The 14,887-nt window shown below is 39.7% G+C and overlaps 1 protein-coding gene and 1 pseudogene across 11 annotated transcripts in view; one reads left to right on the plus strand and one right to left on the minus strand.

Annotated features, from left to right (window-relative positions):
• Nucleotides 1-14,887, minus strand: part of UNC13B (unc-13 homolog B) — a 233,267-nt gene that overhangs the window by 132,782 nt on the left and 85,598 nt on the right. For all 11 annotated transcript variants that reach the window (XM_032308022.1, XM_032308017.1, XM_032308012.1 and 8 more), the window contains one exon: nucleotides 14,070-14,127. In XM_032308022.1, the coding sequence (XP_032163913.1) occupies nucleotides 14,070-14,127 (58 nt within the window). The remainder of the gene's footprint in view (nucleotides 1-14,069; nucleotides 14,128-14,887) is intronic.
• On the plus strand, nucleotides 10,299-11,752 carry LOC116570655 (annotated as a pseudogene).

Below are 14,887 nucleotides of genomic sequence, written 5' to 3' on the forward strand. Positions count from 1 at the left end.
GTTTTAACCCCAGTTCACACACTTCCTAGAAACAAGTGGCACAAAAGAAGGTAACCCGTGAGAAGCCCTGATAAAAAGACTCTGGGCTGCTTTCTTCATGCTACCATGCAAAGTGGCCATCAAGATTATAACAAGAAAAGCAATACATTGCCCAACTTTTAACAAGTGACTTGAAATGAGACCAAATTTTAACATTGAGGACATTGAACAGAACCTTTAAAATTCATGATATGGGGGTGCCTGGGTGGCTCAGTGGGTTAAGCGCTGCCTTCGGCTCAGGTCATGATCTCAGGGTCCTGGGATCGAGTCCCACATCAGGCTCTCTGCTCGGCGGGGAGCCTGCTTCCCTTCCTCTCTCTCTCTCTCTCTGCCTGCCTCTCTGTCTACTTGTGATCTCTGTCAAATAAATAAATAAAAATCTTAAAAAAAAATTCATGATATGTATTGAAAGCAACATTATGACAAAAACAACTGGGACAGTTATGGAGCTAGAGTTTATGAGGTAGCACCACAATGGATGGAACTAAAAGCCAGCTGGCAGAGGGACTAAACAGCCCACTAATCAGGCTTTGAATTTAAGTGAACAGCGTAAGTATTATGGCTTGGGGGAGTGAATGTATTTGTGATTAAATCAAAAGTAAGTGTCTCAGAGGAACCTGGGACAGGAATTCAATAATTTTCTAGATGTCCCAGGACTATCTTGGACACCTATCACTCAATTTCAGTGCAGGGCATTGTTTAAGAAAGCTATCTGAAGTCTTAGTATACTGTGCTAATATATGGAAGGAGCCTGCCATGCAATAGCAACATGGCATTGCAAAACATAGGACAAGCTGAGTTCTGTCCATTCAAAAGTTACAGTGAGGAATTCTTGATCTCTTCAATACACTGTGGGAAACATAGATTCACCCAGTATATGCTCCTAAAAGGATGCTACTCCTAGTCGAGACTGTGAAGCCACAAAGTTCTCTAAGATTTAGATCTCCTGATAGGTAGAGGCAATCAGCATGGAAGCTACTGTCATTTGGAAATAGTAATACAGAAAAGAAAATTACTGGAGAAGAAGCCACAGGACCTGATGCCAGCCAAGCTTCCTTTTTATCTGCAGCTATGCAAGGGGGTTAGATCTGACAGTCATGAAGTGCAAGTTGGTGTCCTCTGGTATAAAATGCTGGAGTGACAGTTTTATGGTCTACTCCATATGATTATACCCTGACACAGTAAGTACTTGCTAACAGGGTTTATTCCTTCCGGCAAGGGCTGGGCCCAGAATGAAAGAAGGAAATTCTGAATCAGACACAAATAAAATTACCTGCCTATTAGAATCCACCATCACCTGACTGGGAAAACAAGTCCTGGTCCCCACTGGGAGAAAACCAGAACACCCAGAAGCTTAAAGTTAGTCTTTTTTATGGTAGGGGGAGAACTAAGATTAAGAGCAGAACTGGCAGTATCAGCCCAGAGTTTTGTGTCGGCTTGATTTTGATCAAGGAATTATACCATCATCTGTATAGTACACTGGAATCTAATCTTCTAGATGGGGAATAACTGGTTATATATAACGAATGACCCATTTCTCTGCCTCCCCAAAAAGGTATATTAAGAAGTAAGTCATAGCATGGCAGTGGACAAGATGGAAACCAAGAATAATGGGAGAATCTTAGAGGACTATTCGAATGTAGTACAGACTAGGGATACTGCATGTCAGGCCTGATCGCTTAATCGTAGTGGGAAGTACTTCCCACTAGCTCCAGCTTCCTATCAAGGAATCAACAATATCAGCATTCTAGATTGCCAGGAAATATAACAAAAAGTTGAAAAGGTAGGGTAAGTCATCTTATAAGAATATGTCTCTTTTCAGTATGATGGCAAAAAAGACCCTTTTGAAATTAGTGGTGGCCAAGATACCACAACTTAGTAGCTAAGTTGATACTGATTCTACTTCTCAATGTTTGGTCACTATTATTCATGGATGTGACTCACATCCACTCTTCTGAACTGATTCATACTTTTAAGAAAAATGTTAAACAATATGTTGAGCTATGCCCTGTTTTACTAATTTAAAAGACTGATTCATACTCAAGAAATTTTGGTTTATGATCTGATATGTCACTATTTATAAGAAATATTGTAACAAAACCAGTGAAACACACCCTTCACAGATAATCAGAGAAATCTCTGAAACACTAATGGTGGGCTCTATCTCAAAAGTTCAAGCTACCTTCAAGGTCATATTACAAATAGAAATAGGATAAACCCCAAAACCTTTTTATTTCAGACACAGTAATTGACTAGGAGAGACCTTAAGAATGATCACCAATAAAAGCAACACTGAAACTTCAAAAACTATTTAGAACTCTCGGGGCGCCTGGGTGGCTCAGTGGGTTAAGCCTCTGCCTTCGGCTCAGGTCATGATCTCAGGGTCCTGGGATCCAGTCCTGCATGGAGCTCTCTGCTCGGCAGGGAGCCTGCTTCCTCCTCTCTCGGTCTCTGCCTGCCTCTCTGCCTACTTGTGATCTCATTCTCTGTCAAATAAATGAATAAAATCTTAAAAAAAAAAAAAAGAACTATTTAGAACTTTCAATCAAGGAATCACTAGTATTATCAAACTAAACCATGTCAACCTCAACAACCAACTATTGTTCAATTAAGTCTCAAATCCAAACTGAAAAAGGAAATCTACATGACTTGCCTCTACAATGTCAGGCCTAGGACCATTTTCTGATATTTATTGCTTTTTTTAAATTATCACATACAAAATGCATTTAGAGAAAAACTGCAAAGTTCAAAAGAGTATAAAGAATAAAAGTGAAACTTCCCTACAATCCTAGCCCTGAGAGCCACATTAAAACTGTATTTTAGGGGCACCTGGGTGGCCCAGTTGGTTAAGCATCTGCCTTCAGCTCAGGTCATGATCCCAGGCTCCTGGGTTCAAGCCCCGGATAGGGCTCCCTACTCAGCAAGGAGCCTGCCTCTCCCTCTGCTTGTTCTTTCTCTCTGTCAAATAAATAAATATGGGCGCCTGGGTGGCTCAGTCATTGAGCATCTGCCTTTGGCTCGTCATTCCAGGGTCCTGAGATCGAGCCCCACATTGGGCTCCTTGCTTAGCAGGGAACCTGCTACTCCCTCTCCCACTTCCCCTGCTTGTGTTCCCTCTCTCACTGTATCTCCCTCTGTCAAATAAATAAAATAAAGAAACAAAATGCTAATAAATAAATAAAACCTTAAAAAAATACAACTAAACTGTATTTCCTTAGAGTTTTTCTTCCTATGCTTAGCTGTATATAATTTATTCTTTTTTTAAATATAATTTATTCTTTAGATAACTGAGATCATACTACCTATCACCTTAGGATCCTACTTTTTAAAGCTTCTTCATATAGATATCTCCTGTGTCTTAAACTATTTATTTATTTATTTTTAAAGATTTATTTATTCATTTGACAGACAGAGATCACAAGTAGGCAGAGAGGCAGGCAGAGAGATAGGAGGAAGCAGGCTCCCCGCTGAACAGAGAGCCCGATACGGGGCTTGATCCCAGGACCCTGGAATCATGACCTGAGCCGAAGGCAGAGGCTTTAACCCACTGAGCCACCCAGGCGCCCATATCTTAAACTATTTAAAAGCATAGTACTCCATCATATGGAAATGACACAATTACCCATTCTTTCAAAATTTTTGCAATTTTTCTCCACTATAATTAAAGTTTATACATAAATGTTCCTTTGCATCTCAACTTATTTTCCATGAATATCACCTAGAAGTAAAATTATTGAGTTAGAAAGGTTGTGCTAACTTAGACACCCCGACAGAATGTGTGAGTAGTCATCCAATCAAATCCTTGCCAGATACTAAATCACTTTTGTTTCACTTCTCAATTGCAACCAGTGATACCATCATTAATAATACAGCAGGTGTGCTATAACAACCAGATATGTATAAAAACTGAAAACAGCAGGGGGTGCCAGGGTGGCTAAGTCAGCTAGGCATCCAACTCTTGATCTCAGCTCAGGTCTTGATCTCAGGGTCATGGGTTCAGACCCTGTGCTGAGGGGCTCCATGCTGGGCGTGGAGCCTTTAAAAAAATTGAAAATAGCAGAAAGTTGTAAAAATTAGTAGTCCTAAGGTCATGTGGTGTGGCAACATGTGTGCTGTTTCATTCTTTGACAAGACATAGGTAGAAATATCCTTACTAAAGAATGAAGTTTGAACACCTTAAAAAATTTAAATACCTTTGGAAAAGGAATAAACCAGTTTATCTCTCTACACCACCTTCCTGTATGTTTAACATTGTAACTAAGGTAAATTCACATTATACCATTTGTTGCAAATGAGATTTCTATCTAATCTGCAGAACAAATTGCAGAGCCTCAGAATAGCTCAATAAATTGAGCAAGAATTATATAAATATGAAAAAGCTGGCATGCAGATAAGACCTGCAAAAGTAAATATGAGGTTCAAACATGCAAAAAGTATGCATCTGTTGGTACCTGCCACCAACCCTCAGTTGAAGACATATCTGAGGAACACAACCTAAAAACAAAAGTATATTTGGGCACCAGTGTGGCTCAGTTGGTTAAGCGTCTGCCTTCTGCTCAGGTCATGATCCCAGGGTCCTGGGATTGAGCCCCACATCGCACCAGGCTCCCTGCTCAGTGGGGAGCCTGCTTCTCTGTCTCCCTCTCCCTCTGCCAGTCCCCATTTGTGCATGCTCACTCGTTCTGTCAAATAAATAAATAAATAAAAATTTTTTTAAAGAGTGTATTCACTCACTTTTATGTGACCCTATAAAATCTAATCTGCTAAAAAGTTCTAGAACAAAAGTAATGGGCTATTGTGCTGGTACTGAGAATGACTTCAAAAAAAGATATAAAGGCAATTCAGTGGGGGAAAAAATAACAGCCTTCTTAACAAATGATGCTGGTACAACTGGATATACACATGCAAAAAGATTATCTTAGACCCTTAACTCACACCACATACAAATGGCAATGAATGAACCTTAGTTGGATCCTAAATTAGGACAAAAAGGAGGCGGGGCATTGGTGGCTCAGTGGTAGAATTCTTGCCTGCCTAAATTAGGACAAAAAGGGCAAAAATATTTTTAGGAGAATTAGAGAATTTTTGTATAAAGAGTAGACATCAGAAGCCACTATGGAATTCTGTTAAATTTTTAGTTGTGATAGTTTTGTAATCCTATGTGAATTATACCCTAAGGTAAAATACAACTGAAAAAAAAAAAAAAACCTTATAAGAACACTGAATTTTAATTAGTAGGCCTGTTGTTACTAATAGCATTGGTATATTAATCCTGAAATTTGCCTATGCACATGATAGGATAAAGCAAATGAGTACATAATTTGATATTCTTGGGAACAAGAGTTCTCACTGAGAGAAAAAGGAACATACAAATATGGAATGGCAGAAGGTGAGGAAAAACCCTGACATGAAAGTGTTAATTGGTAATAACAGTATGAACATATGAGTTAGGTATGTATGTTTGTTTTCCTAGTTCTGTCCATTCAAAGAACCAAAAAGCAATACTACTCCAGTAGCAATGAGCGTGACCAGTTCCAAGATCTTGATTTCTAAATACTATTCCCCACTAAAACAAACCAGGGCTTGCTGGAGAAGTAACTTATTCTAAGACTGAGGCAGTGAAAGGACAAGATGCATGGAACATCTACCACCGAGAAAGGAAGGATTTATTAAAGAATGATGGGGCCGGGGCGCCTGGGTGGCTCAGTGGGTTAAAGCCTCTGCTTTCTGCTCAGGTCATGATCCCAGGGTCCTGGGATCGAGCTCCACATCGGGCTCTCTGCTCAGCAGGGAGCCTGCTTCCTCCTCTCTCTCTGCCTGCCTCTCTGCCTACTTGTGATCTCTGTCTGTCAAATAAATAAATAAAAATCTTTAAAAAAAAAAAAAAAGAATGATGGGGCCATGTCAAAAGGATACAGGATCTGGTTTAAAGGGAGTCTCAAAAGCCAAATTTGGGGAAATTTGAGCAAAGACAGTAACAGAGCTATATTATAAAAAACTGAGTTAAAGAAAGAATACATGAGGGGTGCCTGGGTGGCTCAGTCAGTTAAACATCAAACTCTTGATTTCAGCTCAGGTCATGATCTCAGGGCTGTGATATCAAGCCCCACATCAGGCTCTGTATTAGGTGTGGAACCTGCTTAAGATACTCTCTCTTCCTCTCCCTCTGCCCCTTCCCACCCCCTGCACTCTCTCTCTCTCTCTCACTCCCTTAAAAAAAAAAAAAGAGTATATCCAAATAATTGGGGTCAGAGAAACCTTCACAGCAAAGCTAAGAGTAAGGGCTTCTTTAGAGGAGTAGTCATTTGTGAAAACATTTTGAAGGCATCTCACAAGTAACTACAGAAGATTGAACCTAAAAGAAAAGGCAGTGGAGGGACCTGTGAAGGTATCTCAGGACTAGGAAGTTACAGGATCATGTGATATGACAGCTAAAAGAAACCTAGAGACACAGTTTTCAGGGACACGTGGGCCATGGGAAACATGGTGGCAACAGACCTTGCCGAGATCACAGATGTGAACATCAATTCTCACGGCGTCTTCAACTGACATCTGTGACAAAGTACTGGGCAAGACACAGAAGAAGAGCTATAGTGCCTAGGAAGCAGACCCATCTCCCACCAGACCCAGGACAAGAAGATCTACATGTATGTCTATTCAGTGGGTTACGGTCATGCCCAACACTCCATCTCCACCAAGAAGATCAAAGCCATGTACCCTGAGTACGAGGTCACCTGGGCCAATGATGGCTACTGAGGTCTGCTTAAGGGGCCAGCTGTACCCCCTGGCCAGACGCTGGAGACCAATACCAGCTTGGCCCAAGCACTCCGGTTTATCTCACATACAGGAATTAAAAACATTATCACCCCTGCTTCCCCCAACACCCCACCCAAAAAGAAAGAAAGAAAGAAAGAAAGAGACCTAGAGACCATTTAGACTAACTCTCCCCTTTTATACATGAAGAAACTGAAGCAGACAGTAACAAGACTTCCAGAGTCACTCAGAGAGATAACAGCAAACCCAAATTTAGAACAAGGACTAATTATTTCATTACTCTTCTTAGAAAGTTTTAGCTATTAAAAGTACTACATTGCTGGGAGTGCCCGCCTGGCTCACTCAGTAGAGCCTGTGAACTTTGCTCTCAGGATCATGAGTTCAAGCCCCACACTGGGTGTAGAGATTATTTTTTTTTTAAGTAGTACATCATGAAGTACTTAGAAAATGTAAGATGCAAAAAGGGGGTTAAGTAGTCATAATGCCACAGATGAACAGATAAAGAAGATGTGGTATACATAATGGGATACTACTCAGCCATAAAAAAGAATGAAATTTTGCCATTTGCAATAACATGGATGGATCTAGAGGATATAATTGTAAGTGAAATGACTCAGTCAAAGACAAATACCATATTATTTTCACTTGTATGAGGAATTTAAGAAACAAAATGAACAAAGAAAAAATGAGACAAAAAAACAGACTCTTAGGGCACCTGGGTGGCTCAGTGGGTTAAGCCTCTGCCTTCGGCTCGGGTCATGATCTCAGGGTCCTGGGATCGAGTCCCGCATGGGGCTCTCTGCTCAGCAGGGAGCCTGCTTCCTCCTCTCTCTCTCTCTCTGCCTGCCTCTCCAACTACTTGTGATTTCTCTCTGTCAAATAAATAAATAAAATCTTTAAAAAAAAAACAAAAAAAAACAGACTCTTAAATACAGAGAACAAACTGGTGGTTACCAGAGGGGAGGTGAGTGGGGGAATAGGTGAAATAGCAGTAAGGGATTAAGAGTATACTTATCATGATGAGCAATGAGTAAATGAGCAATGTATAGAATTGCTGAATCACTATACTGTATACCTGAAACTAATATAACACTTTATGTTAATTATCTGAATTAAAACAAGAAGGAAAACAATAGGTAGTACCACATAAATGTTCTGAAGTTTGAGTCCTTCAAAATAACCTCCTGGACTTTCATTTGGAACTACTTACTGATTTCTTTTAGGTTAAAATTGGAAGAACAGGGGGCGCCTGGGTGGCTCAGTAGGTTAAAGCCTCTGCCTTCGGCTCAGGTCGTGATCCCAGGGTCCTGGGATGGAGCCCCACATCGGGCTCTCTGCTCCACAGGGAGCCTGCTTCCTCCTCTCTCTCTGCCTGCCTCTCTGCCTACCTGTGATCTCTGTCTGTCAAATAAATAAATAAAATCTTTAAAAAGAAAAATAAATAAAACTGGAAGAACAACAACAACAAAAAAGTCAATCCCTCATACCAGAGACAAATTTGATTAATATTTTGGTACTTCTATTTCCAGGTATTTTTCTCCTAAATTATATAAATACATTATATACATGTATTAATCTGCATGAGCTACCATAACAAAATGCCACAGATTGGGTGCTTAAACAGCAGAAATTTCTCAGTTTCCAGAGGCTGAAAAGTCAAAGATCAAGGTTCTGGTAGGGTTCAGTTTCTACTGAGAGCTCTCCTACCTTGCAAATGGCAACCGTCCTGCTATGTCCTCACATGGTAGAGAGAGCTCTGGTGTCTCTTCCTCTTTTTAAAAGGGAACCCATCCTTTCAGATTAGGGTCCCCCCATGACTTCATTTAATTTTAACACCTCCTCACAGGTTCTCTTTCCAAATACAATCACATTAGGGGTTAGGACTTCAATATATGAATGTTAGGGGAACACAATTCAGCCCACAGCATTCCACCTCTGGCCCCCTCAAAATTCATGTCTTTCTCACATGCAAAATACATGTTTTCCATCTCATCAGCCCCACAAGTCTCAAATCCAGATCAACCCTAAAGTTGAAAATCCAAAGTCTCACTTAAATAGCAACTAATTAGATATTAGTGAGACTCCAGGTATGATTCCTCCTGAGGCAAAATTCCTCTCCAGCTGCGAACCTGTGAAGCCAAACAAGTTACAGTGGTGGAAGGGACAGGAATAAGTGAGAGATTCCCATTCTACAAGAAAGAAAAAGGAAAGAAGGAAGAGCTGACAGATCCCAAGCAAGTCCAAAACCTAGCAAGGCAAATTATATTCAATGTTAAAGCTGTAGAATAATTCTCTTTGGTTGATGTCCCACCTTCCAGACCCACTTGGTTAGCAGCATTATCCCACAGCTCTTCAGGATGGCCCTGCCACATGGCTTTCCTCAGAGGCCTCCCTCTAAAACAGAAGAGCATTGCCCACTGGGCCTGTGCTGGGAGTAGCAGCACTGATATTCTCTGAATCACCTTCCAGGTCATTCTTCCCTTTCTTCAAGAAAAGCACATGTTCACACCAAAATGACGCTACGATCTGATCCTGTAGAATCCAAGAAGCCAATAGCCTTCATTCCTTCCCTCTTTGTCTCCGTTAGTTGAAACTGGCATATATACACCATATATACAGGAAGTTTTATATAGTTTCTAAAAGATATTTTTAAAATAATCTCTACACCCAACTTGGGGCTTGAACTTATAACCCCAAGATCAAAGTCACACATACCTCTAAGCCAGCAGACACCCCTGTTTTATATACTTTTTAACTTAAAGATCTTTTTTTAAGATTTTATTTTATTTTGAGAGAGAAAAAGACGAGTATATGAGTGGGGAGGGGCAGAGGGAGAGGAAGAGATTCCCAAGCAGGTTCAATCTCACTACTGTGATATCATGACCTGAGCTAAAATCAAGAGTTGGATGCTTAACCAACTGACCCACCCAGGGGCCCCTTTAAAGTTTCATAAAACTGTCTATTCAAAGCATAATTTTAACTAATGCATAATACTCAATCTTATGATTATCATTTACTATTAACTATAGTCATTTTTTAACTTTGTTATTTAAATATTCTGTAATCAACATCTTTATACACAAATCTTTATCTGCTTTTTGATTACTTACAATAAACTCCCAAAAATTCAATGACTGAACTGAATGATCTTCTGATTGGAAAAAATATATATACCACTGTAATAAATGACCAAAAAGGCAAGGATTTTTTTATGATTATTAAAGTATATTAAAAAATCAGGACAACTAAGTTAAATGTGTGATTCCTGACTAGATTATACAATGAGGGAAAAAAGAGCTATAAAAATATTTGGGAGATAACTAGGGAATTCTTAATATGCACCATATATTAGATAATATTATTGTGTCAGTTTTAAATTTCTTGATTCTGGTCATGGTGGTTTGGTTATGTAGACTGTCCTAGCTCTAAGGAGATTCATGCTGATGTGTCATGAAGTCTGAAGATTACATCCAAATGGACGGCTCCATACTGAGGTTGCCTGGGTGAGGCTCACCAGGTTGCTCTGTCCACTGATTCATGATTTTCTGCCATTTCTTGGCAAAAATGGCAACTAATGGTGCTATTCTGAAGAGACTGGAACAGAAGGGTGCAGAAGTAGATGAAATTATTGAATATTTAAAGCATCAAGTTGCTCTTCTTAAAGAGAAAGCAATTTTGCAGGAAACTTTGAGAGAAGAGAAGATACTTCGAGTTGAAAATGCTCAATTAAAGAAAGAAATTGAAGAACTGAAACAGGAGCTAATTCAGGCAGAAATTCAAAATGGAGTGAAACAAATACCATTTCCATCTGATATCTGCTGCAAGCTAATTCCACAGTTTCTGAAAATGTGATACAGTCTAGATCAATAACAACTATAACTGCTGGTGCCAAAGAACAGATAGGAAGAGGAGCAGAAGAAAAGAAGATGAAAGATAAAACTGAAGTGAAAGGAGAGAAAAAGGAGAAAAAACAGCAGTCAGTAGCAGGAAGCATTGACTCTAAGCCAGTAGATGTTTCTCGTCTGCATCTTCGAGTTGGTTTTATCATGACTGCCAGAAAACCCCCCGATGCAGATTCTTTATATGTGGAAGAAGTAGATGTTGGAGAAACAGTCCCAAGAACAGTTGTCAGTGGCCTGGTGAATCATGTTCCTCTTGAACATATGCAAAATTAGATGGTGAGGGGTGCCTGGGTGGGTTAAAGCCTCTGCCTTCGGCTCAGGTCATGATCCCAGAGTCCTGGGATTGAGCCCCACATCAGGCTCTCTGCTTGGTGGGGAGCCTGCTTCCCCCTCTCTCTCCCTCTGCCTGCCTCTCTGCCTACTTGTGATCTCTGTCTGTCAAATAAATAAATAAAATCTTTTAAAAAAATAAATAAATAAAAATCGGATGGTGATTTCACTTTGTAACCTGAAACCTGCAAAGATGAGGGGCTAATATCTCAAGCAATGGTGATGTGTGCTAGTTCATCTGAGAAAGTTGAAATCTTGGCACCTCCTAATGGGTCTGTTCCTGGAGACAGAACTGTTTTTGATGCTTTTTCTGGAGAGCCTGATAAGGAGCTGAATCCTAAGAAGATTTGGGAGCAGATCCAGCCTGATCTCTTTACTAATGATGAGTGTGTGGCTACATACAAAGGAGCTCCCTTTGAGGTGAAAGGGAAGGGAGTGTGTAGGGCTCAAACTATAACTAACAGTGGAATAAAATAAAATTAAATGCTTCATTTACTGGGGCACCTGGGTGGCTCAGTGGGTTAAAGCCTCTGCCTTCAGCTCAGGTCATGATCCCAGGGTCTTGGGATCGAGCCCCGCATGGGGCTCTCTGCTCTGCGGGGAGCCTGCTTCCCCCTCTCTCTCTGCCTGCCTCTCTGCCTACTTGTGATCTCTGTCTGTCAAATAAATAAATAAAAATTTTTTTTAAAATGCTTCATTTACTGAACTACATTGGAGAAAACTTTAATAACAATAGAAAGAAATACATTTGTCACTTGTAAAAAAAAAGATTATATCCAAATGATTCAGAAAATATGTGTATTTTTGTGTATGCATATACACAGAAAGAGAGAAATGAGAGGTTGGGACAAGGGAGAGCAAGTGTGGCAAGATGTTTACCACGGAATCTAGTAAAGGATAAATGGGCCCTCATTATACTGTCAACTTTTCTGTTTTGGGGTGTTTCTTTTTCCCAAAAGATAGTAACAGACTATTCACAGAAAAATAAATTAGCCAATAAACATATGAAAATTTTTAAATTTTTTTTTATTTGTCCAAGAGAGCTAGTGAGCACAAGCAGGGGAGTGGCAGGCAGAGGGAGAAAGAAGGTGGAAGGAGAAGCAAGGAACACAATGTAGGACTGGATCTCAGGACTCTGGGATGAGGACCTCAGCCAAAGGCAGACACTTAACTGACTGAGCCAGCCAAGTGTCTCAAACCTATTGATTATTTATGGCCTTTTATTTCTATCAGCTCTCTTGGCATTTGATCTCCAATCACTGCAAGTGAACTTCAAAAAGGGTGCAGGGAGGAAAGGGAAGTGAAATCTCAATCACTCCATTTCACATCTCCTTAGCAGTCCTGGAGAAAGGTTGAAGAGATTAAAAAGGTCAAGAGTGCCTGGATGGCTCAGTCAGTTAAGCATCTGACTCAGTTTGGCTCAGGTCACAATCTCAGGGTTGTGAGATCAAGCCCCATGTTGGGCTCTGTCCTGGTCATGGAGCTGACTGAGATTTTCTCTCTCTCTCTCCTTCTGCCCTCTCACTCTCTCTCTCTATCTTGCTAAAAGAAAAACTAAATAAATAAATAATTTAAAAGGTCAAAAATAACTCATTAGAATGAGTTCTGGAAAGGACCTATAGACTTTAATTCATAGCCTGGTTTTCAATTTAGATTCTTCTGGTCTCTTATGACCCTAAATGTGTGATAAATTCGAAGTCCTATATAGAAAAAAAAAGTTAGCAATAAGTAAAATGAAAAATTACAGACTTACTCTAAAGAAAGAAAAAATGTTGAGGTCTGCCACTGGTCTTACTTTGATCAGAAAAGTAGCCTATAAAATGGAAGACAACCAATGGACTGACAAACCATGAATGGAGTTTTCCTTCTCAGAAACACTATGAAGGTTATAATGGATCCAAGTATTGGCTGTGGAGTCAGGTTGTCTGTATTAGAATATTTACTTCACTACCTACTACCTATGTGATTTGTGTCAAATTACTCAATCTCTTTATGCCTCAGTTTCCTCATTTGAAAAATGGGACAATGGTAAAAACAATGGTAAAAACCATGTCTTAGGGTTATTTGTGAAGATTAAATAAATTAGTACATTTTAGTTCTGATGGCAGCATCTGATACCGTAAGATCTCAATTTATGTTACTATGGTTACTATGGCTCTTATTATTACCACTATTGCTACAATAACTACTACAACTACCACTTTCAACCAGCAGCTATTTAGAATTTGGCATCTGGTTCAGAAAAACTATACTAACACAAAAGAAGCACAAAACACACACACACAGTGGTTGAAAAAGTGAAAGACAAAGACTATACATCAGTCCTTTAGTGTCTCTTCAGGCAATTTTGAGAGACACTGAGAAGGGAGAACTACACCAATAAAACACAGCTATTTCAAGAGTGAATCTTTGTAGTCTGGATAAATTAATCTCAAGAGAAATGAAAAATTCTCTCAGTCATTCATCAAACTTTATTGTGGCTTTCTGTACTACGTATCAGGTATTAAGAAAGAGTCTAGAAATATAAAATAGAAGAATGTTTATGCCTATAAACACTGTGTTCTTGCCAAAGAAATACAGATAGATTATAATATATAATGGGTTATACGATGAATGTATGCATAGGATACTATGGAAGTAGAGGAGAGACACCCAAACTAGACACGGGGGAGGGAGGAAACAGCAGGAAGATTTCCCAGGGGTGAGGACACTGACACTGAACTTTAAAGAACAGTAACAGGTAAACGGGATAAAATGGGGGAAAAAAATCATTCCCCCATGGTAAAAGCTTTCACATGGAGATAAAAGATGAGCACCACTGCCCTGCTTATAGCCACACAAAACCAAAAGGACTCTTCCAAACACTAATGACTAGATAACCACTGCAGATATGGGCCTGAATAGGTATGCCTCCAGAATATCTTTTGTTGACATCTCCACCCTCCCAAACTCAAAAAAAGCCATGTTTGGAGAACTGACAGAAAGCTTTGATCAATGATATTCAAAAACAAGTTTCTCACTTACAACACTGGGCGGCAGCAGTGGGCAATGGCTTCCTCTGGTTTTCTTCTTGACTGGAATACTAGAAGCAAAAAAGAGAAAGAAAAAAAAAACACAGATAAGAGGCCCAAATACAGGCCAAAAAACAAAACACAACAAAACAAAAAAATCACAGCTGCTTGTGAAAAGATTTTGTGCTTGACTAGAGTTAAATTTTTATTTAACAGAAACAAGTCATTCTGCTGATTTCCCTGTATGATCCTGATATATAGGCCAGACTGTCAGATTATGGCCCTTGCCCAATTTAACAGGCTAACTAATGCAGGAGAGCAGAGAGATTGTTTTGATCAAGGGCACCTGGGTACGTACCAGCTCTGCCAGACAGCCATAGAAGGCTTCAAGGAGCCTTAGAGAGCTTAGGGAACTCAGTCCTCTGAGTTTTCTTATGGATAACATACAGATTTCCCCATTTGGGTGATGGAACCGAAAACCTCTCTGAAACGGGAGTTTTCCCGTCTTTAAAAACATAATAGTGCTTCTTTCCTCACGAGGTCATGTGGGAGGTAAAATTACTTATTCAAGCATGTAATGCAACACCTCATACCAACTACAGTTCCCTTTCCATTCTAGCCTCCCCAACCCAACACCACCATCACAACCAAAAAAAAAAAAAAATACAGATTACTGAAGCCACTAAAAAAAAAAAAGTTCTGTAAAAGAGAGCATAACTAAATGCAAGTCTTGAGGATGGGCAAAATTTGTAAAGGCAAAACAAGAAAAAGGCATACACAAGTTAACAAAGGTACACAGTGTGAAAAACAAAATATTTTGATCAGAGCCTA

Source organism: Mustela erminea, chromosome 12, assembly GCF_009829155.1.
Source record: "Mustela erminea isolate mMusErm1 chromosome 12, mMusErm1.Pri, whole genome shotgun sequence".
NCBI lineage: Eukaryota > Metazoa > Chordata > Mammalia > Carnivora > Mustelidae > Mustela > Mustela erminea.